Raw genomic sequence first — 26,162 nt, 5'->3', positions numbered from 1 at the left:
TAGCATTACATGTTACAATAAAATACTGTCATCAGCTGCATTTGGAAGTGCCATAATAAGCCTTTAAAAAAAAGAGAAAATGGAATAATAGGTTATTTAATCAGCAAGTTTTACATTCCCAACTGTTAGAGAAAGTACTGGAATAGTGTCAAATTTGCCTCTCAGAGTTTTTGCAATCTCTGCATTTTGAAACCTCCTGAAAAAAGTAAAACCTACAAAAGTAAAACAGGGGGAGGGGGAATTTTGTGGATGTGTGTGCATGTTTGCATGAGTGTGTTGGTGTCTATTTCATTTAATATCATGGAATCAGGTAAAGATAAACAAACAAAATTTGGTACAGTAGCTTTGTGTGTAAGGGCATTAATGCTGTTAAATTTTGATTGTGAAAGGTCAAGGGAGTGGGTCATAGAGAGTATCAGGTGTCATATCTCATGAGTGGTCAGACTTAATAACAATGATAATCTTCATTAGCGTTTACAATTTTTTTTGTCTACAAAAAAATTGTAAACGCTAACTACAGTCAGTCCTTACAGCTACAGTCAAAATTAAGCTTTTTGCTATTTTATTTTACCTTATATTTATGCAGAGTAATAAAATCAAAAATAATTTTTTATATAGATGAACTAGAATTGTAATTTTCCATTTTTTAAAATGTAATGTAGTTGTAAAAGAAGTTGTAACCCGAAAAGCATTCTAGTTTGAACTGAAGAGAGACAACTCTTCAAACTGTATAATTAATAAAGTAGAACAGACAAAAAACATTTCTCTTGATGTCCAGGTTAAAATGTTTCCCAAAAAGTGTTACAAGTCCTCAGATCAAAAGCCAATATAGAAGCTTAATAACCACTAAAACTCAAAAGGACAAGAAGCAAATTTTTATCAGACAAAATTTCAGTTGTAAAGTATGCAAGCCAGATTTTTATTAAACTTGTAAAAACAATACATCTATCTAAATCTAAAATATAAATCTAAAGCTTTTTGTTTTCTTCTATGATCCATGGCTTTGTTCTACACAACAAATCCAAGACCCATCACTCATAGAGAAAACGAAATCAAAAACTGAACAAAACTAGTTGATAAAAAAATAAAACAAAAAGTAGACGTAATGTGAAAATCTACATTGAAAAAACTTATTAAAAATGAATTTTATTATTTTATATTATTTTTGTATCTTTTTTTTGTAAATGAAGTACAGGTATCCCTCTTACAACACAGTTCAGGAATTGGAGACATCCCCATATAAAGAAAAAAAAAAAAAAAAAAAATCACAATTTTTAAGCACAAGCACCATCATTTAATATTTTTCTTTATTCAAGCAAGCATGCATATTGTTGCCCATGGATTTTAGAATATTGTAATTTTCAAATGCTGTTTCATGCATTTCACGCCATTTTCTTTAATGAGAACTGATTGTACAATTTTTCTTCTTCCTTGTTCTAGCTTCCTATTCTAGCTTTTCTATAAACCAGGTGTCACTATCATTGGTGATAGTGCTCTAAATCAGTGTTTTTCAATCGCTGGTCCACAGATCGATACATCTGCAAAAAAATTTCACTGGTCTGCAGAAAAATATTTGACCATACTGAAGTTGGTGTAGTTGATTACAGGTGACATTTAAATAATAATCTAGAGTTACTGTACATACTTTGTTACGAAAGATGGTAGAATATCTACACCGGAGAACAGTAAAGTTTCACGTATCTAAATGCCTTTTACTGGTGTGCGTATCATCCACAACAAAGTAGTTACAACGTTTTCAAACCTAACGGTTCTTCATCAGGTAACGATCCCCTAATGGAATGCGCTTCAATTCAAAGTCAAGAAGAAATACGATCCGGAACGTTGTCCCGACTCGATGACATCAATATGGACCTGCGCGCTAAGCATGTTGAGTTCTAATTTATCGTTTTATCTAGTAGGGCCTGCCATGCCATCGATAGAGCTATTTCATCCTCATAGTTAATGCAATTACCTTCATTAATATTGTTAAGGCATATGTAGATCACCTCCAGCCATCTGAGGAGCTTAAGCAGTGAGGGCAACTACACCCACATCAATATGGGTTCCGCCCAGACGTTTCAACCTGTCGCATCCTACATCGGGCAGTCAGCCTGATTGAGGAGAACCGTCGACAGGGCCTCCATATGACCCTTGTTTCGATGGACGTTGAGGGGGCTTTTGATAGCTTCTGATGGCCATCCATAGTGAGTGAGTTGCGGAAGGCTAGACTGCTGACCACCCTCTTATCGCTTGTCAGGAGCTTCCTGAGCTACCGTATGGTTATGTATAGCACCCCGAGTAGGTGCTTCATCAGGAGACTGCAGAGGGATTGTCTCCAGGGGTCTTGCATAGGGCCCCTCCTTTGGAACATCCTTGCAGACACGGCACTGAGACTTGCCATGCCAGACAATGTTCAGTTGCAGGCCCATGCAGACTATCTGTTACTAGTAGTTGCAGGTAGGAGCAGACGTGACATCGAAGTCTGTGGCAATGAAGCCATAGCATGGCTCATTCACTGGGGGCAGTTGCACAAATTGTCTTCAGCCCTGAGAAATCAGAGGCCCTAACGGTGCCCGATCAGGAGTACTGACAAGACAGCCAATACACAAAATCAGAGACACCCCCATCCGCAGGGTGAATGAGCTAAAGTATCTCAATGTCAGCATTGATCACACACTATGCTGGACACTCCACTTAAGATCTGTCCAAGTCAGAACAAACCTTGCGATAGCGGCACTATCGAGACTGGCCAGGCAGGACTATGGCTTGAGTGGTTTTGCAATCCAATCCATCTATAAGATGGCACTGGAGTGCATGATCTGCTATGCCTGTGGTATCTGGTGGAAAGAGTCCGCCAACATTACCCAAAGCAGGATTCTGCTTATCATTCAGAGACCCACTGCCTTGCGGGTCACCCGTGTTTACAAAACTGTGTCCACGGAGGCAGCCCTGGTCCTCATGGGGTTGCTTCCTTTGCCGCTGGTAGTCAGCCAGGAAGCAGCCTTCTACAGAGCCACTGTGGAGGGATTAGAGGCTGGACACTGTGATCAGAAGTGCCCAATCACAAAACCTGTACGTCAAGCAGGCATACTGAAGGTCCACCCTGCATACAGGATTGGACTCGATTGGGATGTTGGTGAACCAACCAACAGCAGTGTTGAGATATACACCAATGGCTCAAAGGACAGCAGCCTAGTAGGTGCTGCGTTTTGTGTCTTTTCTGATGGTGTTTATGTGTACGACCAGTCAGTCAGACTGAACGAGGAGGCTTCCGTGTTTCAGGCAGAACTGGTGGCAGATGAGGCGTCCCAGTGAATCCTAAGACATCCGGGATCTATGCCAATCACGGTTTACTCTGACAACCAGTTGTCGCTTCAGGCTTTGAGCAACAGGTACCACCGAGACCATACGGTACTGGAGATCAGAGGTAGGGTACTGAGGGCTAGGCATGAACGGCAAGTTGACCTACGGAGGGTCCGAGGACACATCGGAATCTGAGGCAACGAGTGTGCCGATTTCCTGGCCAAAGCCGTGGCACAGGGCCCATTTGTAACCAGGGTGGTTGAGTTATCAGCCTCTTACATAAAAGGTACTCTACTGCAACGGTCAATGAAATACTGGCAGGAGAACTGGACTTGTAGTACAGTAGGTAGGACAATCTATGCCTTCTTGCCTGAGGTTGGCCAAACTCCAATAAGTTGTGATTGGTTAATGGCCCAACTGTTGAGCGGTCATGGGAGGTTTCCCCACTTCCAGTCCAAGTTTGGACAGGGCGATGGTTGCTGCTCCTGTGGGTATCCTCACGATGACGTGAGGCACTACATACTTGATTGTCCCCTCACTGAGGACTTTCACAGGTCAGTCAACGATGTTGACTGGTCCCAGCCACCCGAGCAAGTACTTCGAATGCTAGCAGCAAGTAAAGGAAACTTATTGAGACTAAAGGATTTGATGGTGACTGTGATCAGTCTATGAGCCCAAGTGTTTCACTAAACGGGCCTCCTTCTTAAGTAAGGGGGTCCCGCTGACCAATCCAGTGAAGTCCTGAAGGGGCACATTCAGCCGATTGGACGTGTCAAGGATTGCTTCCCTGTCTCAAAAAGCAAAGCAAAAGATAACTTATTTTCATTAAGAGACCAATGTGCAGGCCAATCTGCACCAAAACGGATGTATGCCCGATTTAGTATGTTCGAGCCTGACTCCCCCCAGATTCGACAAAAAGAGTCCAAGACACCTGGTTGTTGCTAGGTGTCTGACCGCTTCCTATGATTCAAGCATAGTCTCTATCGTACCCTGTAGTGCCTTGTGGCGGAGCAGAAACAACCTAGAGTTGTGTGTATGAGGGAGCTTGTGTGAGGTGGTTAGCGCGGTGGGTGGTGTGGATGACCTTTGCCTGGGTGAAAATAGGTTCAATTTCGGGGTCCGAAGAGTAAACAGCTAGAGCAGTGCTGTTTCTTCCGTGGTTAATATCAGCAATACAAAGTCGCAGCATTCGAAACCTTGCTTAGGAGAGCATGTACGCACTTCCTCTTCCCAAAGTGTGCTCCGGGCCAAAATGAAATGCACAGAAGACATAGCCGAACGGCATGGTTACCACGGGCTTATTAAGAAACTGAAGAACAATATGCAGCAGCAGAAAGCAGATGACAATAATATTTTGCCAAAAAGATGTCCTCATCTAATGGTGTTTAACAGTAAAGAAAACATTAATATTAATGTGCAATATTTTTGATTGTGACTGTTAGTTAATTGAACCATTAAGTGGGGCAAGTCCATTTTGTGAAAAAAATAGTTAAAGCTAATTCTTATTACAAATTAACATAAAATTTATGTTTTTAATCAATTCACAATAAATATCTTTTAATATCAGTATAAATTTGTTATTAATATTTATATTGTCAACAATATTTATTGTGAGTTGATTTTGAAAGTGAGGCAAGTCCACTCTAAATAACGGCACTGCAGGTGTGCAGTTCTCTGTCACCAGGATTATTACAAATTAATACAAAAATATTGCAAACATAATGCATTTTTAGTACATGAAATGAAAAGTGACGCCTTCTATTCAACCAAACCTCTGAAGGAAGCAATTTTAAAAAGAACAAAAAATACTGATGGAGAAACTGTCAATCGGTTGAATTTTATCTGGGTAAGATTTTCAAGCAATGCACTGTATAAATTGTTTTTATAAAACATCAATGGAAAAAAATTTGCAATTTAAAACTCTTGATTTATTATCAAAATGGGGTAGGTTACATAGTTTCGGAAAAATAGTATTATCATCTTTAAATGCGAAAACTAGGCCTATTAATAAAGAAAAATATAAAGATATGATAGATTTATTACCCTATGGTACCACCCATTCATCATGAATACTTTAAAAATCTGCACCATTTAAGCTAAGAAATATAATTATATGCATGCAACTTATTACTGAATATTTTTTTGATTTTCTCCACTTTTTCCTATAAAATTAAATTTATTTTTTGTTTTACTGTAGCTTTTCGAAAGAAGTATGAAATGTTGAACTAAAATAAATAAGTAAATAAATAAAATATTCAATTTTTTGTTATTATAAATGTATTCCATTCAAAGAAATCAACATTTTCAACAAATCATTGCTTTTGAAAGGGAAGCAAGTCCATTGGCACATACCAAAACCATGATTTTTTCACCTAATACAGACAACCATTATTGCATATTAAATTTAAATGAAATAAGACCACAAAAAATATAAAATAAGTCTATTACAGCTTATGAATATTTTTAAACCCATTCAAATGCAAACCATTAAATATCTAGCAATAACATAAAATGAACTTGCCCCACTTTCAAAATCAACAGCTGAATTATTGATTGCTTTAATAAACATATTTCTTTTAATTACAAAAAAGAATAGCATACTTTTGTTAACTTTTGGAACCTAACCCTATGTTTTGTACTAGTCCCATATAGCATGGATTCAGATAACAGCACCAGGGGCTGATACAAGGATGGGCAAGGTGGGCAGCTTCCCAGGTAGACAGATTACTAAGAATAGAAAAATTCGTTGAAGAAAATAAAAATAATAATAAAACATTTTCAGAATAATTATTTTCAAAAAGAAAAATAATTTAACTAATTAAATGTATGAAGTCCAAACCCTTACTTATTTTTTTTTTATAAAATAGTACTTTATCCTTTTTTTGAAAAAGAACATGAAAAACAAGACAATAAACATGTTTGTAGCCAAAAATGAGAGAGGAAATCTAAACTAATTTTGACCTTCCCAAAAGGTAAAAAAATTAAACCAGGTGTTTTTATGTTTAACACTATGCCTATATTTAACAAGATTGGTCAAGCCAATCTGATAGCATGCTCCACAAAATCGAATCAAATATTAATTTTGTTTAAAATAAATTTTATAAATTCTTAGAATCAAGTAATTATTCAGAAGAATTTTTCACTGAATATACAATAAGGGATGTGGTTTATAGATTCCAGAGGAACCGGGTAGTTTTTACTACAGCTTACAGTAACTGTAAATGAAAATGTTTAGTTTCCTTTTGCACATGCATGTGGATATGTGCAATGAATGGAATGAACAAAGCATGCACGTGCACACGCACAATGAATGGATTGAACAGATCATAATGTTGAATATATAATGTCTGACAGACACACAAAAGTCCTAACATTAGTGCTTCACTATTATAGTGGAGTGTGCTAAAAAAAACAGCAAATAACTATCTTGCTCAGGGTGGCATAATTGCTAGGTCATCTCCTGCACAGCACTTTTTTGAAACTTAATTATTGTGTATAGAGGTGATAGCTGTAAATGAAACAACAACTGTGATGAAATAAGTAAAACGATGCACCAACAAGTGCCGTAAATGATCAAGCTAAATTTTGGATAAATGATTATAGATTAGAAATAAATTTGGCACTAGAGTTAGGCGTTAGGCGCCATCTCTTATTAAAATTAATAACTATAATATTTAATTAATTAATTTAGATTAAACTGGAAGAAAAAAATTGGCCCAAAGCAGGACTCAAACCTGAAACTCCTGCTTACCGTATGGACATGTTGCCAGTTACGCTACCCGGACCTTTGGTCCGATCTCTTTCAGCATATATAAGACTAGGATATAACCATCCACGGTTATTGCAGCACTGACTGGAGACACATCGTTGCCTACGGGGTTGCGATGGCCGACTGAGTGCCTCGAGTGGATGTTTCTGGCCATGGGGGCAGATGTGTCTCCAGTTGGCACTGTAATAACCGTGGGTCATTATATCTTACAAGGGAACCTTACGGTCTCGGAAATTCAGTTCGGGATGAGACTTCGCAGGTTTGTAGTATACCTCAAGGATGTCCACCTAGAAAAATTTTAAAGCGCACTAGCCAGAAGATTCCGAAAAAAAGGACTCTTAAAGTTTTAAGCGCAGCTCATATACTGATCGATTTCACGTTCTCGCAGCTTGGCGAAATGGCTGAGTCTGTAGCGAACCTTCTTGCCACGCAGGTGAGCTAGTTTCGCGCCTATCTTTGGCTAATTTTTTTTTTTTTTAAATTGTTTTAAAAATCATAACTTTTAAATAAAGTTAATGACCTAAAAGTATTATTAATTAAATCATAAATAATTTTATTTTATTTATAAAATGACTGTTACAGAGAATTAAAATGTGAATTAAAGATATTTTATTTTTAAAAAGTTGAATAATTTCAAATGCATTTTTAATGGAGGTAAATTAAAACTTTAATTACCACTATAACAAATTTTCGGGTAGGGTTTTATTTATATAAAACTTTTTACAATATCGTCTTTATTTGTCAATTTTTTTTTATTTTACATACAAGCACCAGAATGATAATTATCATAAAAACATTGAAAACAAAAACTATTTTGACATCTTGCACAATTTATGAAGGACGATTGTTTACACGAACAACCTTTCTTTAATAAAACCTACTTAAAGCCTGTTACCGGTGGGGTTCGCTGAAAATCGTTACAAACGTTTTCGAACTATAAAGTTCTTCTTCAGGTAACCGACGACCGTTAATCGAATGCAATTCGAATAAAATCCTAATGGAATACGATTCTGAATTCTATCGCTTGGATCGTTGACGTCATCCAGGCATGCGCTCTTACCGGCTGTGTACTATCTTAAGTTCTTGTTTATGAGTGCTTGCCATGCCGTTGACAGGGCGATTTCGTCCTTATTGTTGATGCAGTTATCTTCCTTGAGATTAGCCTTATATATGCACAGAGCTTCCAGCCATCTAAGATGGTTTACGCATTGAGTTGTGTGTATTATTTTGGCTTGATTGAGAAAAGGTTCTATTTCCGGATCCGAGGCATAGATAGCAAGAGCGGTGGTTGACCTCGCGTGTAAAATATCACTCTCGTGTTCTTTTAGTCTTACTTCCAGGGAGCGCTTCGTGGATCCTACGTAGATTAGACCTCTGTCTGTTCTATTAGACCTTTCTTTAAAAGATCTATTGGAAAACATACTTCGTTGACATTCATAAAAATTTCTCTTTCATCAGAAAGCCTGGAAGCGTACCAGGCATACCGGATCATTTCATTAAAAATTCGCAATGACAGTTGATGATGCACTATTGATTGTATTTTTATACAGTCTTCACGGGAGTTTATTTCTCTATTATTTTCAATCAGATACGTGCAATTTTGTATACGTTTTATTAAATTTTTTACCTGTCTATAAAAATATACGTTGCAAGGTTGAACCAGAGGAGTACATTTTGGTGGAATTACTTTAATTGTACAAGTTGGTGATTTTTCGTCATCATGAAAGATTTCGTCATATAATTCAGGCTTTGTTTGGCCACCCCAAGAGTCAATAATTAATAGAAACTGTTCTTTTCCCATATAAGACTTTAAACAACGGTTGAGAAAGTCAATATAAAGTCGTGTCGTTAGTTTCCCAGATTTCGAGGACGTTATTACGACATTTTTATATTTTTGTGCATATTCATATACTGTTTTTTGAACTCTGGGACCAAAGTTACTGGTTGCTTCTTGTAAACAAACAAATACTTGAGGTAGGACTTTTCCAGACAGAGTAACAGTATATTGAGCAGTATATGTATGCGTCAGTTTATTCATGTCGTGCCTTTTGACGAAAATAGTTTTGCTTTCTTTTTCATCCAGAGTCCTGTTGTACACCGACTGATACTGACATCCTGGAAAGAGAAAACAACCGAAATTGAAGTATTTTGTCAGAGAGTCGTAAAAATAGAGAGCAAAATGAGTTAGTAAATATTCTGCAAAAATTTACCTGTCTGGTCAGTGTTGATAACAAAATCTTTGTTCAAATTCGGTATTAATTTCAACGTCTGGGTTCGAAAAATGTCTGCAGAAGCCAAGGTTTCTTCGATCGTCGCTGTTTCTTTTTTTGAAAGAAATTTTGTCACTTTTCGTTGACGAATTCCATGCTTCTTTTTGAATTTATGAACCCAGCTGTCAGAAGCTTTAAACTGAAAATCTGTAAATTGTCGTGCTGCCGCTAAAGCCCACTGTTGTAAATTCCGAGTTGTCACTTGTTGATAATTCTCTCGGGCTTCAACAAAACGATCATGTGTCCAGGAATCGATTGTTGCGTACTTATCAAATTGATTTCCTCCTCCTTTTATTTCTTTTTCCCATTGGGATAAATATTCCATCTTTTTTAACCGGCTGCATCCTTTTTTTTGCAATGTTCGTAAATTCCACGTGGGGTGAGCCTTTGCAATATTAACAACTTTAATTTTGTAATCCAAAGAAAGATGGTCTACGTCTCTTCTTTTTTTTTCTTCTGGTTCATATTCATCTGATGAGCTATGGTCTTCGACTTGTTCAAAAGGTTCCTCATCACAGTTTTCATTTTCATGAATAAGTTCTTCATCAGTCACAAGTATTTTTTCAGCCAGCATGTCCATAGTACGTTCGTAAGTTTCTTCACCCATCAACATTGCTTCACGAGAAATTGAAGTTGAAGATTCTGATGTAGTCAAATTATTTTCAGCAAGCAAGCTTTCGTAATAAACGACCGCATCTTTTAACCTCAACTTTGACTTTTCACTGTATAATGAATCTTGACTGATTTCATTTGCATCTTCTGATACTTTTGCGATTTCTCCATTAACAGACATTTTCAATTCACAATATTTTAAAAATTTTGATAATATTTCACAGTATAGAACGTTCCAATCCTGCGAAAGTCAAAAATGAACTGGCACGTTAGATCAAGTTTCCAGAGGAATAAGGATGGGTAAACCTGTATATATTGTACTGTAGCAGATAAGGACCATTGTTCGATTAGTTCCGTTAGAGTCTTGAAAATTCCTGACCATCTGCCTATCTTTCAACGAATATTTTTAACCTCTCCACAGCTTATAATATCTTAAAATTTGTAATAACTTTTTAATGACAATAGTAATTAAAGGTTTAATTTACCTCCATTAAAAATGCATTTGAAATTATTCAACTTTTTAAAAATAAAATATCTTTAATTCACATTTTAATTAGCTGTAACAGTCATTTCATAAATAAAATAAAATTATTTATGATTTAATTAATAATACTTTTAGGTCATTAACTTTATTTAAAAGTTATGATTTTTAAAACAATTTAAAAAAAAAAAAAAAAAAATTAGCCAAAGGTAGGCGCGAAACTAGCTCACCCGCGTGGCAAGAAAGTTCGCTACAGACTCAGCCATTTCGCCGTGCTGCAAGAACATGAAATTGATCAGTATATGAGCTGCGCTTAAAACTTTAGAGTCCTTTTTTTCGGAATCTTCTGGCTAGTGCGCTTTAAAATTTTTCTAGGTGGACATCCTTGAGGTATACTACAAACCTGCGAAGTCTCATCCCGAACTGAATTTCCGAGACCGTAAGGTCCCCTTGTTAGTCTTAAGAAATTAAGTTATTTTTCAAGTGATGATTTTACACCATCAATCCATAATATGGCACAAAAAAAAATAGTTGTGTGTAATGGATGAACTATTCTACTTAAATACAATGTTTCAGAATTTTTTTTAATTTCCAGGTTGCCTAATTTCCCTTGTAAGTGTATGTTTTTATAAAAATTATTAACTAAAAAAATGTTGTTCTATAAAATACTGATAGGAGAAAAAAGTTCAGTTTTGTGGTAATTCTTGCCATCAAGCTGAAAACTTATAAAAAATAAAAAAACCTATCAATGTAATCCCACTTTACAGTATTTATTATAATTTTATAAATAAAATTTTTTTATACAAGATATTTTAATAATATAAAAATCATTATTTAGTCTATAGAATGTATCTTACAAAATCTTAAACAGTTCAAATATAGGTTTTCTGACAGCTCAAATAAATCATTCTCTAGACTGATAAGCTGCCTCCTTAGAGCATACTTTCAGCAGCATGCTGTGCAGATTGCTTTTCTCAGATACAGAACATGTAATTTCAGGAGCAGAAAATCACATCCATAAGAGAGGTGAATCCTCCATATTGACATGGGAAAAATATCTTTGTTTTAACACTTGATTAGGAAATTAAGTTTAGCTCAATTGTATGAAGATTAGTGGAAGGCTCAATTGTAAAATGGGAGGAGGCTGACATCTTAAAACCAGTGCATTCATCACCATTAGTGATGAACACTGAAAAGTTAGAAATATACAGAAGCAGGATAATGGATAGATGTTTTGAACACTAGGGATGCTGAAGGATTACCATCAGCAGGGAAATACATCATTGAGAAAAAAACTAAGACATACCAATTTATAGATTGCCCTTCAGTCAAAGAATTAATGTTTTCTATAAAAATTTTTCATATTTGGCTTTTCATTGTTTACCTCTAAATTTTTATATATTTATTGTATTTATATTTAAATTTTATGTTTCATCATTTATTATTATTTGATTTTTTGGTTTTGTGTGGTATTTCCATTGTTTCGTTCTTTTATTCATATTTGAATTTGTTGTATTTAAAATTCTGTTTGAACTTTATATTCTAACAATAGAATGTAATTCAATGCTTAATGATGATTTGTTGAACAAGCCAAAAACGTTTGCAATTAAAAACCATTTCCTTGGTAAAAATAAGATGTTGTATATGTGACTGCAGGATCAGCACCTCTTTGATGTCTTGTCAGAACCGACAGCACCTCTTTGATGTCTTGTCAGAACTGACACCATCGTGTCTTCCAAACATAGAAATTTCAATGGCCATTACATTACTTTTCACACGAGCGGTCGTGTCATAGGCTTTCAGACTCGGAATGGAGGCAGAAGAGGACTTTGTGAAGAGCAACTTTGTGGAGTGTACTTCTGGTTGAAACAACCATAAGTACACTCCACAAAGTTGTCGTTTAACAAAAATACCCATTTATTAATCGATATTATTTACACAATTTGTATTGTCATTACAGACAAAAAAAAAATGAAATGCTTAGCACAGCTGCTAAAGAGATTCAGACCCTATAAGGGAGAAGGTAAGCCTAATGTGACCCCTGACTGAGAAAGCTCACACTTGTTTGCAAGACAATAAATACCTTAATGCGGTCACCACGGTCACCACTTGTTGGTCCTCTGGCTTATCAATGCTCAGTTCAACAGAAACCTTTAAGACTCTGTCTGGGGAAATCCTTTTAGCTTATCCTTTTGTTTTAACGAGGAGGCTATTGGTGACGGCTAGGGTTGGCAGTTCGGAACACACACAGAAGTTAGAGTTGAGTTGCTGACGACTGCTCCTGATTGTCCATACTCCCTCCTTTTTATAGGCTCCTTTTATTAGGAGGCTCCTCCTGGGTTTTTCCCATGACTTCGTTAGGAATTTTAGTACATTGGAGCCAATAATCAAATTTCACTTTTTGGTTCCGGGTGACATATTCAATGTGTCAGCTTCAACAAGGAAATAAGTCCGTGGGAAATAGTTTTAATTGCCTTTAACACATTTTTCTTTTTCATTTTGTCTCCTTACATTTTTATCTCAAAAAACAAACATTAAACAAAATATTTTCACCAATTTTGACTCTCACATATATGATTTTAAGTTACTACTGAAAGTGATTTTTTTATTTTTTTTGGAGAAATTAAGTTTAGCTCCATTCTTGCAGATTTTAACAACTAATTTATGATATATTTTAGCTGGCATAGCCATAATAGCACTATTCAGTAAAACTGCATTTATCACAAACTACAAAAACACAACCATTCATATCTTTAAATACAATGCCAATTTCACTTTTTCAAGCATTTTCAGTCATTTTAAATACCTGAAAAATTTAGTTATTAAAATCTGCAAGAACAAAGTTAAACTTAATTTCCTAATCAAGTGTCAGAACAAAGATATTTTTCCCATGTCAATATGAAGGATTTACCTCCCTTATGGATACAATTCTCTTCTCCCAAAATTACGTGATCTGTATCTGAGAAAAGCAATCTGCACAACACTGCCAAAAATATGGTCTAATGAGGCAGCTTATCAGCCTAGAGAATGATTTGCTTGAGCTGTCAGAAAACCTATTAAAGAAGGTCAATGCAAGGGTGGCCTGCTTGGCCAATCAGGTGACATATAGAATGTTCAAATATATTAATAGCCAGGGTTGTGAAGTCAGAGATAGAAGCAAATCATTGCTAGAGGGGTCAGAAAAAAATGGACCAACTCCAACTCCTGTTTTTTTTTTTTTATTATGTACTGTACTTTATATTAAACTTCTAATAGGAACATTAATCTCCTACCTTACATTATAGGGACCACCTGTAAAGCAACATCATATTTATGATGATTCCCCTACTTCATGTTTTTCTTTGCATATCACTACGTACTGTTGATTTTCTTTATAGAAATTTATATTTGAATACATTCAATGTTAACTAAATCTAAATTTTTATTGTCAAAAGATCTATACAAAATGGCTAAGAAGACATGTATTAAATATAATGTTTTTCAATACTTTACTATAACCATAGACAGGAAACATTTTGCATATCAATGTGAGGTTGAAGATGATGACGATAGTGGTGATAATTAAGAATTCTGTGAAAAAAGATAAGTACTTTCAGTTTTGATAAGAATGTCTGATGATTCACTTGATACAGATGAAACTCCATTTTGGGTTAATATAATCAAATTATATTTTAAATTATTATTTAGAAGCAGAAGTCTAAGTCGGGGGTTTGGTCTACTAACATCACGTGGTAGTCCTGATAAAATGTTTTACATGGCTACTGTTATGAAATGTTAAATAACTATCTAATTTGATATCTGAGCATTCAAATTTTGCTTTTATAAAAAATATATTGTTTTTTAAAAGTATAATTTTGTGCAGATAATACACACTAGTAAATATCTCATAGAAAATTCCTAAACAGAAAAACAATCTTCACATATAATCTATATTCTGCCATGTATCCTACACCTTCAGTGGGAATGCTGAAAGCATAATACTTATTGGTATGCAGTTTAGAACGTACTGTATTATCTCAAACATTAAAGCATTGTTTTTCTGTTATATGACCCTGATATTTATCATTATAATGTTTGTATAGAAAAGTTTGTGTTTTTACTTTGTCACAATTAATTTTATTGGAGGTCCTATATGCAGAATCTCCAAGCTGATGACTCAAATACCTATGCAAAGTCTGGATCTAACTTTACGTTTTTATATGTTTTGAAAGAAACTTTTTCAAAAATATCTATTTTTGGAAATATAATCAACCAAATTTTAATTCAAAAAAGTTATAAAAATGAAATAATGAACTGAAATAAATTTTTTTAAAACAATTCAGCATTTTTTTAAATCTATAATACACAAAAAAAAATTCTAAAATGCTTGTTTTGAAATACAGTGATACCTCAGTTTTCATCAATAATTCATCCAAAAATAATCGACGAAATTCGAATCCGACAGAAACCAAGACAAATTTTTCCATAGGAATCAATGTAAATCCGATTAATTCGCTCTAGAGACTCCAAAATACGCACCAAAAACACATTTTTTACAGAATGAATATAGAGTTTAATACTAAAATCAATAAAACATGAACATAAAATGAGTATATATGACTAATATAATAAATAAATGAACATTTAACATGGTATTTATTTTTCTGAAGACTCTTCTCACTGTCTTTCATACACGAAGGAGTGTTGGAATCAATGATCAAAATTATTGTTAAATGCTATTCGACATTGTCTCCGAAACAGAATCGCCATCTAACTGTTTTTGTTTGATCCAAATTAATAATAACTGTTCAACATTTTAATTAGAATTTAGGATCCAACAATTAATAATTAGAATTTTTAATAATTTAACAAATAATTTAGAACAATCTGGAAAAAATAACTGACCCAGGGCAGGGCTTCAACCCACAGCCTCCACTTACTGTGTGATGCACTACCAATTGCACCACCTGAACCCCAAGCCAATTATCGCTTCCAGATGTATTAAAATTTTGATATAACCTTCCACAGTTACTAATAGTGCTGGCTAAATTATTTATTAAATTATTAAAAATTCTAATTATTAATTTAGATAAGAGATGGCACCTAACGGTTAACCTCTATACCGAATTCATTTGTATTTAGTATTTAATTATAGCCATATTATAGCCTGATTATATAGGTGTTTGTTGGTTTCTTAACTTGAACATCATTATCATTGGCAAATGTAGCTAGTTCTGTTCTATTTTTTGAAAAATGCATTTATTTATATTTGCATTCTTCGAACCTGAGGATGATCATTTAAAACAGAAGAAAACATTTGTTTTTGTTTTCTTTCTTTTATTTTTGCTGGTTTATTGGTATTTCTGTCTAGTTCGGGATAATTATATGAAATACATATAAAGAACAAGTCATATGTACAGTACAGTACACATCAAACAAGTCTTATGGTAACATCAAGAAGGCATTTAATATACAGGTATCCCTCAGATTTCACGGTAGTTACATTCCAAAAAAGTGCCATGTTATGCAAATCCGTGCTATATGAAACAAAGGATTAATGCAAAACATAGGATTAGGTTCCAAAAGTTAACAAAAGTATACTATTCTTTTTCATTACTAAGAGAAATATGTTTATTAAAGCAATCAATAATTACAGTAACTAATAATCACAATTAAGTGCTGTTAATATTAATTTTAGTTGGATGAGAGCAGTTTCTTTTTACAAAGTATCATTGTCTTCTATGCTTTTTTGTTGATCTTGATCAGAAATATCAGCAACATCTTCATTTTTAATTTTTATTATATTTTTTATGGATGACAAAATAAAAATAAAAATATATTATTAATCATAAATTTGTTATAGAGGGTCACATTTGTTCAGTCGAGTACAGAGCGATTTTTTTCGATTGTGTTCAAATACCAACTTGTTCAAGTTGAGAACAGTTTGAGAACTGAAATACTGCTGTATTTCATTTATCATTTTTACAAATGACTTCTTACCTATGGTTAAAAGCATGTTTAATAACATTTATCTAAAAATGTTTAAATAAACTTTACTAATACATGACAAAACATAGTGACAGGTTCTAACAGCTGAAGTCTGAAAACAACAACAATGACATGTGGTTGATAGGAAAGCTAGGACAAGGAAGAAAAAAACTTGTACCATCAGTTTTCATTAAAGTAAATCTGACAAAAGGCACAGAACAAATTGAAAATTTCAATATTCTAAAATCCTTGGGCAAATTTGAGATAGCATGCATGCTTACTTGAATTTAAAAAATATTGAATAACAGAGTTTGCACTTAAAAATTGTGAAATTTTGTATGGAGGATTTCCCAAACTTCCATACAAAAACTGTTAGAGCAAAACTGGAAACAGTGTTGTATAGAGGATATCCCAAATTTTCAAACCATGTTAGAGCAAAACTCTGTTGTATGGGGGATACCTGTACTGTATAATTTACCAATAATTTTAATGATTAACAATTATTATATATAACTTCTAATAATTCCTAATTATGAAAAAATTACAAACATTTTTTTAAAAAATTTGCTTACAAAATGCTTAAATCTACAAGTTATGAAAGCTACTGAATTTCAAAATTTATAATCCTTATCTTTAAAGATCTTCAAATCTAAATAAGGCTTTGTTTTGATTATTTATCTCACAAGTATTGACTGACTGACCTAAAAAAATAAATCCAAAAACTTTTGCAAAATACATAACTGATTTAAAATACCAATTATGAATAGATTTTAATTTGTATATATTTTATACTTCTGAATAATTTAATTTCTCTGATATTATTCACTTAGAAAATATTAAAATATTTTTAATCTATTTTTCAGAAAAACAAATAAATTATATTACTCAATAAATGATGCACCATCCCTTGAGAAATTTCACATCAAAACACTTCATTTAATATTTTATATTATTAAATAATAGATTAAATAAATGTCATTCCAAACATTTAATAACTTTTATGTATTATAAAAAATTATGTTTAAGATTATATTAAAAAGCATAACTATTTATAAATTGTTCATTATTTATATGAAGAAAATAAATTCCCAGTATCTACATTTATAAACTAGGAATATTCTTTTATATTTGCTTCTATACTTTCATTTATGTTGGAAATAAAATTATTTAATCATTTAAAAACTTCATTAAAAATATATTTGAAATTTCTATTAGACTAATAGAAACATTTTTTATTCATATTTTTTTGCATTAAATAATATATACTATATGTAAATTTTGTTTTTGACTTTAATATATATATATATGTTAATCAACAAATTTAAATATGAATGTTGTCAAACAAAATTGTAATGTTATTTAAAAACGTCATAAAGTTGTTTCTTAAACAGCATATCTAACTACATCTATATATCAACTTCAATATACATTTTTATAATTATTGTAATAAAACAGAGAAAAGGAAGTCATATATTATAGCATAACAAAGAAACAGCAATCATCAATCACATTCACTCAAAGAAAATCGGTCACTTAGTGTTTATTTTTAGTACACAATGTATGATCTTTCCATACTTAATTGAAAAGATTTACTAATCTTTTCATTCATGATCTAAATTATAATAGAATTCATTTACTACAAACAAAAGAAAATGGAAATGGCTCACTTATCACTATTAAAAAAAAAAAACAGTACCTACAATCAGAAAAGTATTCTTAATAGTAAATTCAATTGTTAAAGTTGCATTGCATTAACAATATTTTTTTAAATAAAATATAGTGCATTTAAAGTCTGATTGAATATTAAGTAACTTTTACACAAAATTTCTAATAAATATTACAAAAATCATTTGCATGGATATCAATTATGTATTTCAAATATATTCTATACAAAACTTTTTAAATTTGCAAGCATCATTATAAATTAACTATTCCCGCAATAACATCTGTAACTGATTTTTCTGTAAATCAATTTAATTTTGATTCTTTTCATTTAGTATTTAGATAATATTTGATAAAGAATAGATAATCAACTCTATTATTAATTGAAATTATAATGCACATCTATTTTGAATTAATCTTTAACTAATTACAACTTAGTCTTGTTTTTTATACAGTATATAGTAAAATAATGTTTCTATTACTTATGTTATTATTAATATTATATGTTTATACTGATGTTAAATAAAGTTTATATTATGATATAAACATAAATAAGTATATTTATAAAAGAATAAAAATAGATTATTTTATCAAAACCAAGAAACTACTGGCCATTAAAATTGCTACACCAGGAAGGAAAGCGAATAGCAAAATCATGTTTATTGTACACATACAGTATAATGGAAACATTTTACTATATGTGTACTGTACAATGAAGACATGATTAAATTGACAGGTAATCTTGAGCTACAGAGCACCCAGTATGTTGTATCTTTCATGCAAATTTCACATTTGTTGTGTTCTGTCTTTATGGTGTAGCAATTTTAATGGCCAGCAGTGTATTTAACTGTTTTACTTAATTATGTTTAACCATGTTTTACTTAAGTTATCTTAATAATTGAAAATTTTAATTTTAAATAAATATATCAAAAATTTAAAATTTTTTTGGATGTCTAGCAATTACTATTTTTAAAATACTGCATATCTAATAATATGCCAATATTTAAACATTAGACTCACTTCTCCCTTGAACCAAACAGTGCTAATATTTCTTCTTTAAAATCTCCTCACTAACGTTTTCGAACCTTTGGTTTTTAGATTTTAAAGAAGAAACATTAGCACTGTTTGGTTCAAGGTAGAAGTGAGTCTGATTTTACAGTGTGTTAGGAAGTTTGTTGTATTTAAACATTTAAATGACATTTTATAAGATCAAAAAATTTTATTTATGTTTAAAATCTATAAGATTAAAAAATTTATTCTTTTATAGATGATCAATTACTATATTAACTTAGAATTAACAATATATATATATATATATATATATTGTTAATTCTATATATATAATTTTTTTTTAAATTTGTCCAATCATTTAAACAAAATATTTAATAAATGAAGACATTTTAAAATGTGAGATATAATTGAACAGTTATTTGTAAAATTTATTATATTTAACAAAACTCTAGAATTTGAATTTATTATAGTTGTCAAGGTACAATAAATTATTTCAGAAACAATGATGACAATAAATTTTATTAACTTCACAAAAAAACTGAATTACTTCTATACAAAACAGTTTTTTTTTATTTATAAATAGATAATATAGCATTTTTAAATTTTATTTAATTTTTTATGAAAATATTTTTATTAAAAACAATATATTAAACTCTAATAACTAAAACTTGAACATTTAAAATTATTCATATTTCTATTGAACTCAAATTTTCATACATAGTCATGCTTTTTTAAAAGTTGTATGTTGTTATTTATTGTTTCTGAAGATATTCCTGTGCTTTTTTCAAAACATACTATCATGACTCCAAAGCCAAAATAATTATAAATTACTTATATGATAAACAATATAATATAACTCAAAAATTAGCTACACATAAAAAACTATATATAATCACTAAAATTTAAAAATTTTCTAATTTGTTTTACAAACAATTACTTCAAGCTTTTAACATTTATTTAATATTCGGAATAATAATGTACAGGGTGTTTGGAAAGTCACTGCACACACATTTATTAACAGACATGTTTCAATATAGAATACAGGAAATAAATATGAATGCCAATTATAAACAATGTTGAAAGTGATCATCCCAATTAGCATCCATACAGGCTTGGATCCTTCTTATTTTGTTTCTAAACACCACTATCAATTGCTTGCTTAAAAGACTGAATGAATGCTGTTATTGCAGCTTCAAGTCATCCAGCATGTGTAGATTATCTCGATACACTGCAGATTTTGCTGCACTCTATAGATAAAAGTCTGGTAGATGTAGATCTAGTGAGTGTGGAAGCTACATATCTTTCAAAATATGATTAGAAAAGTGCACAGTGACTTTCCAAACACCCTGTATTTCCTATAATATACAGAATTCACATAATATATCCATTAATTAATTACTAGTAATTTTTGTGCTTACAACCCACAATGGTGTATTCCCTACAGAAAATTACTAGAACAAAAATAAAACCTTCACTAGACAATTTGAAGGCAGTGTGGACTACAATAGATTGGGCTATATGTTGATCTTAAATTGCAATTATAAACTCATGCCTATTGAACAGCCATAGGTAGCAAGCAATGGCTGTTCAATAGGCATGAGTTTATAATTGCAATTTAAGATCAACATATAGCACAATCTATTACATAGTCCACACAGCTTTCAAATTGTCTTTTAAACACTGGTAATTTATGGGTAATATACACAAAAATACACATTTACCCTTGATGTATAGTTTTCTTCAATGCAAGTTTCACTTAATGTGGATCCAATCTGAGGAAAGTTCATGTTGCCAGCTCAACAGTGCTTAGAGCTGGTAACACTGAACCAATCCTTTCACTCCTACCAAGACCAATGAAAGCTTGGTCTGAGGTAGAGTGGGCTCTTTTTTCCTTTTTTTTAATAAATGAAATATGTAAAATGTAATGTAATACTTTATTTTAAATTAATAAAAAGCAACCTTAAGAATTTTATTTTTTGTTACTTAAAATAACATCATAAAGGTAAAAACTTTTAACTATGGTCTATGGGTCCTTAATTTTCTCTAGGTCCAACAAAAAATATCCAGTTCTCCTCTCTTGACAGCCCTGCTCACAATTAATTAGTAGGAAAAAGCAAACCTTAATTTTCCTAGTGTAGTTTTCTAATGCAGATACAGTAGTTTAATTTCTATTTAACATTTATTGCAACTACTTCAAATATTTTTGTTTTAATTCTTCAGTTTCTAAAAAAAAAAAAAAAAAAAGAAAAGAACTGTATAGAGCAATTGTATAGATGATAAGTGAAAAATATTTTGTTTGGTTTTTAAAATTTTTTATTTTGTGTTTTTCTTCTTTGGGCTACTTCAGCAATCCTAAACTCCCTATAAATTAATCATCATTATTATTTTCCATAATTTATTTTCACTTTTGTATGCAACTACACTGTATTTTGTGTAAAATCTTTAATAATTCTTCAATACAAACATTCTTCTGTCAAAACAAATATAAATGTAAAATTATTATTTCAGAAGAATCCTTAATGACCTAACTCACAAATTAAATTATTTCTAATTTATTATTAACTCTGATATGTTGAATTTGATATTTGCAATATATTTGTGAAACCAATTAACCACATTTATCAAGGATTAATATTCATTATAGTGACTATAAAAAATGGGATGATAAATTCTAAATGAACAATATCAAAAAATAATTACAAAATGATTAGAAGAGCATAAAAAGAGACATTAAATACAAATACATCTTTTAACCAAACAGTTGATAAAGTTACAATAAGATAAAATATTACAAACTACTTAACAATTTAGTATTAATGGAAATATTTGCAACATCAAAGTTCTATTCTGAGTTAACTTTTTATGAAAAGAGTAAATAATTACAGTAATTTTTAAATATGGATCTATTTAATATTTTTTTAATACAACTAAACAATTATCAAAATTTTAGCATTAAAACAGTTGATGTTTTCAAGCAATATCCCACATTTTAAATTTGGGTTAATGCCAATGACCATATCTCTAGTGTTAGCAACACTTAATTTTGCATTTGAAAAAAATTCAGTATCTTTTTTCTCATGTTTTCAAATAAAAGAATTATTATATATATATATAATTTTGATTATCAATTACAAAATTTTATTTCAATTGATTTATGTATAAATTATGGTGTAAACATTAATGGTTATATGCCTATCTAAATTAATTTAATGTTCTTAAAATAATTTTTTGACATCACAAATTCTATAAAAGTTTTATCTTGTTATGCAGTTCCCTTACAGAAGACATCTTTTTCTGTTTCAACATAATACCTCTTGTTCTAGTTAATGATCATAAAAATGCCATCATTGTGAAGAAATGGAACAAGAAGACAGATTTAAAGCTCCTATATTTATTACAATAACAATAATAAAGAATGATTTAAACAGTTCTCCATATACATAACTATCATAAGACTTACTAAAATTTGATATATAGTAATTTATTTCAACTATAACCTATATGCTAATTTTTGTTAAAATAAAATGTTTAACAGTTCTAATATATATTAAGTTTCATAACATTAAATGGATAAATTTATGATATTTAACACAGAATTTATAAATTGAATGTTAACAAGTTGTACCAAAACATTTGGATTTTCATAATTTTATATTAAAATTATTACATAAGAATTTACCATGATTTTCAATTGTAGTAAGAACATAGATGTCTCTTTTATAATAGTATAAAAGCCAGATTTTAGTTTTTATTTAATATTGAGAGTAGGGCATTTTGTTTTCATGCACTTTTTTAATGAAGTCCCATTCATCATTGTAAATCATGTTACTTTTGCATTATTATATTTAGCCTAGAATGTACAGTTTAACGACAAAAATAGAAATATTTTATAACATTCAATAATTAGTTACTGATGTAGACTTATCTTCATTATTAGCACTTTTCACAATGAATATTGTTATCATGAATAATACTAATATGTAATTACTTTTAAAAACTTTCAGTATAAAATTTTGAAAATTCTCATTTTGCATATTTTTTTAATTCAAAAGCAAACTTTCTTAAAAGCATTTTCTTTATTTCGTTTATTTTAATTGTAATCTCTTTTTGAAATTTTTATACACAAGTCAATATAACATCTATAAATGATAAAATAATCAAATGTCATTTTTGATCTTTGCCTATATTTGTATCCATAAAAATTAATTTAAAAAATGCATTAATCTAAATAAATATTTGTTACAGAAAAATCTTTGTTCTCTAATATAACTCTTAAAATCAAAACATCTGGAGAAAGGATGTTCCAACATAACAGAATGGCACACTGGTAATAGATATTGTTTTCATATATTTTTTATTATTTATTATTCAATTTGTAACAATTTTGTTAATTTTTTTTATTAATATTCTGGATATCAAATTATTTGCCTTATAATGATTCAAAATATATAAATACTACATATGTATAATATTAATATATCTTTTTGTTGGTAGTATACTAACTTTACTATGTTGATAAGAACATTTTCACAAATTCAAATAAAAGAAAAATATACATACTATAATAAACAATAATTAAAATATATTAACTAATAAACAAATATTCCATAAATGATAAAGACATACAGAGTTACTTCACAAATATATCTATAGTTAAAGTCAACTGTTATCATTGATAAACAATAAAATTTTATGAGTAGATGATGTACATATTTTTATCAAATCTAACCTAAAAAAAAACAAAACAAATAATAATTTTTGCATTTTAATATCAAACATTCAAAATTTTTTTTCTCAAAATTCTCTAAGCATTTATAAATACTATTTTTTATACAATGTTTACCAGTATTTATTATTAACGTAATCTCTACACTTACTAAGTATTCTTTTATTTTAATTCTTGTAAGAAAAAAAAAGAAAAAATTTTAAAATATATCTCTTATTGTAAAAATCTCACTTTAATCATTTCTACTGATTAAAATTAAACACTCCTCATATAGAAAAACATGATACTATCTTAGCATATAGTACTTCACTTATCTAGAAAAACAGATTAGGAATAATTCTCAACAAGATGATAATTCTTTCTCCATAATTTTATAATTATTCATTCCCATGATTCAGAAAATGATCTCTTAATGTTCTGCACACAATCAAAATGTTGCAATAACTTCAATGATTTCTAATTTTATTTTTTTTCTAATGAAATAGATTATAAACTTAATGACCTAGTTATTCAATAATTCTTCGTAAATAATTTTAATTATAATTATATATTAGTTTCTCTGCCTAAAAAAAAAAAAAAAAAAACATCAACCTGTTGCAATTAAATTAATCTCTGTTATCATAGAACTAAAGTGTAGATGTGGTAAATGTTTTACTACTACTAATTCAAGATCAAATTCTTCCATTAATCTATAACGGAAGTATATACAGATATTTTTAAAAATACGTTATTTTATTAGTTTACCAGATATAATTTAAATATAGATAGATAAATAAAGCTGAGTCGCAAGTTTCGTGTTTCAGATCAGTTATGGAAGCTATAAATGCTACTATTAACTAACCGAAATCACCCACTCAAACCGATGAATGAATGCTATCTTCGAAGGTCACACACGATGAGAATTTCCCTTTTAAATTTTTCTCTTAACTCATAATGCAATGATCTCATCACTAGTTCATTTTTCGCCTTTATTAATGTACAGTGACTGTTCTTTTACCAATACAGTGATTGATATTGCTACTACGATCCATTTAACGGTTATAACACGAGAATAACACGTATCGATCTCTCAGGCCAAACTGGTTAAATCTGATAAGGTTACTTTATTACTGATACACAATTCCAGTACTAAACAAAAAGAACAACCTTATGGTTAAGCCTAACTGTCTACTGCACTGCGGTAGTCGCAACTTAAAACAAAAATAAATACATTATTTACTCACATTCTATCGTCCACCCCACCGAAATTCCGATCTTATCCGTTTTTAAATGATTATAAATACGAGTTTTTCCTCGTGTTCCATTGTGAACGATTTCCTGTTATGCTTTATAGATGCACCGATCTCACGCTCGATATCGGATTGACAGCTCCGCTCTTACGTCTGCTGACAGCTTTCGCTTTTGCCAGATAAAAATCAGTGTTGCCAGATTTAGAACATTTAAATCTTGAAAAATAAATTTTATTTTAATTCTTTATTTACGTTTTAAAAATAAACTGTTCGTATAATTTTTCTTGACTATTTAATTTTATTATATCTTTGGCATTGGATAATGTTAAATTATATATTTTTTAACATACAGTGGGTGATCGGTTAACGAACAAATCGGATAACGAACACTTTTGCGAAAAATTTTTATGATCGGACAACGAACACTTCATTGAACAAACATAAAAAGAAGCAACTGAAATAGCAAATACCGATTGATTTTCCCTTGTCTTCAGGTAACAATTCGAAACTTTTCGGAGCGCGGGAGACGTCGACATCGACGCTCAATCCGATATATACTGATCAGATAGTATTCCTCAAACTTTGAAATACTCCCTTGTAATTCCAGCATTTTATTTTTCTGACAGAAACAATTCTTTTATAGTATTCGCGAAACTGTCGAGCGGGCACTCGTTAAGTTTTGCGTCGGTTTTTATTTTCGAAAGGTGAGAGTATAATAGCAAAGGTAGAGAGTGGACAGATGTCTAATGTTGCTGGGTAGTATGGCTTGAACAAATCTACAATAGGGCGCAGTTCAATCTTATCTAAGAAAGATACAGTATAATCAAGAAGACTCAAGCAGCTAAAGGAGTTACAAAGATCGCATCTGAGAAATAAAGAACATTGTAGAAGAGCTCATAATGGAACCTTAAACGGATCTGACAACAGAAGAACGCCAAGAAGTCTTGAATGAAAAACACCAAAAAACTTGGCGAGATATGTTTTCTTCTGAAAAAGAGGATTAATGTTGATATCTGCTATTAATTAAAGATATTTTGAAGAAGTGGGAGATGTCAGATCGACGGTCTCAAAATGGCATACAAACCAGGTTGAGGTTAATAGGCTTGGGGATCTCTACAATTACAATGCTATT

At 30.9% G+C, this 26,162-nt stretch overlaps 1 protein-coding gene across 3 annotated transcripts in view; it reads right to left on the bottom strand.

Annotated features, from left to right (window-relative positions):
• Positions 1–25,200, bottom strand: part of pico — a 108,372-nt gene extending 83,172 nt beyond the window's left edge. For all 3 annotated transcript variants that reach the window (XM_067281414.1, XM_067281418.1, XM_067281421.1), the window contains exon 1: positions 25,025–25,200. In XM_067281414.1, the coding sequence (XP_067137515.1) occupies positions 25,025–25,026 (2 nt within the window). In that variant the 5' untranslated portion in view covers positions 25,027–25,200. The remainder of the gene's footprint in view (positions 1–25,024) is intronic.
• Between the last annotated feature and the right edge of the window lie 962 nt (positions 25,201–26,162).

This window comes from Centruroides vittatus, unplaced genomic scaffold (genome assembly GCF_030686945.1).
Source record: "Centruroides vittatus isolate TY-2023 unplaced genomic scaffold, ASM3068694v2 contig_918, whole genome shotgun sequence".
NCBI lineage: Eukaryota > Metazoa > Arthropoda > Arachnida > Scorpiones > Buthidae > Centruroides > Centruroides vittatus.
This window is presented reverse-complemented; position numbering and strand designations above follow the sequence as displayed.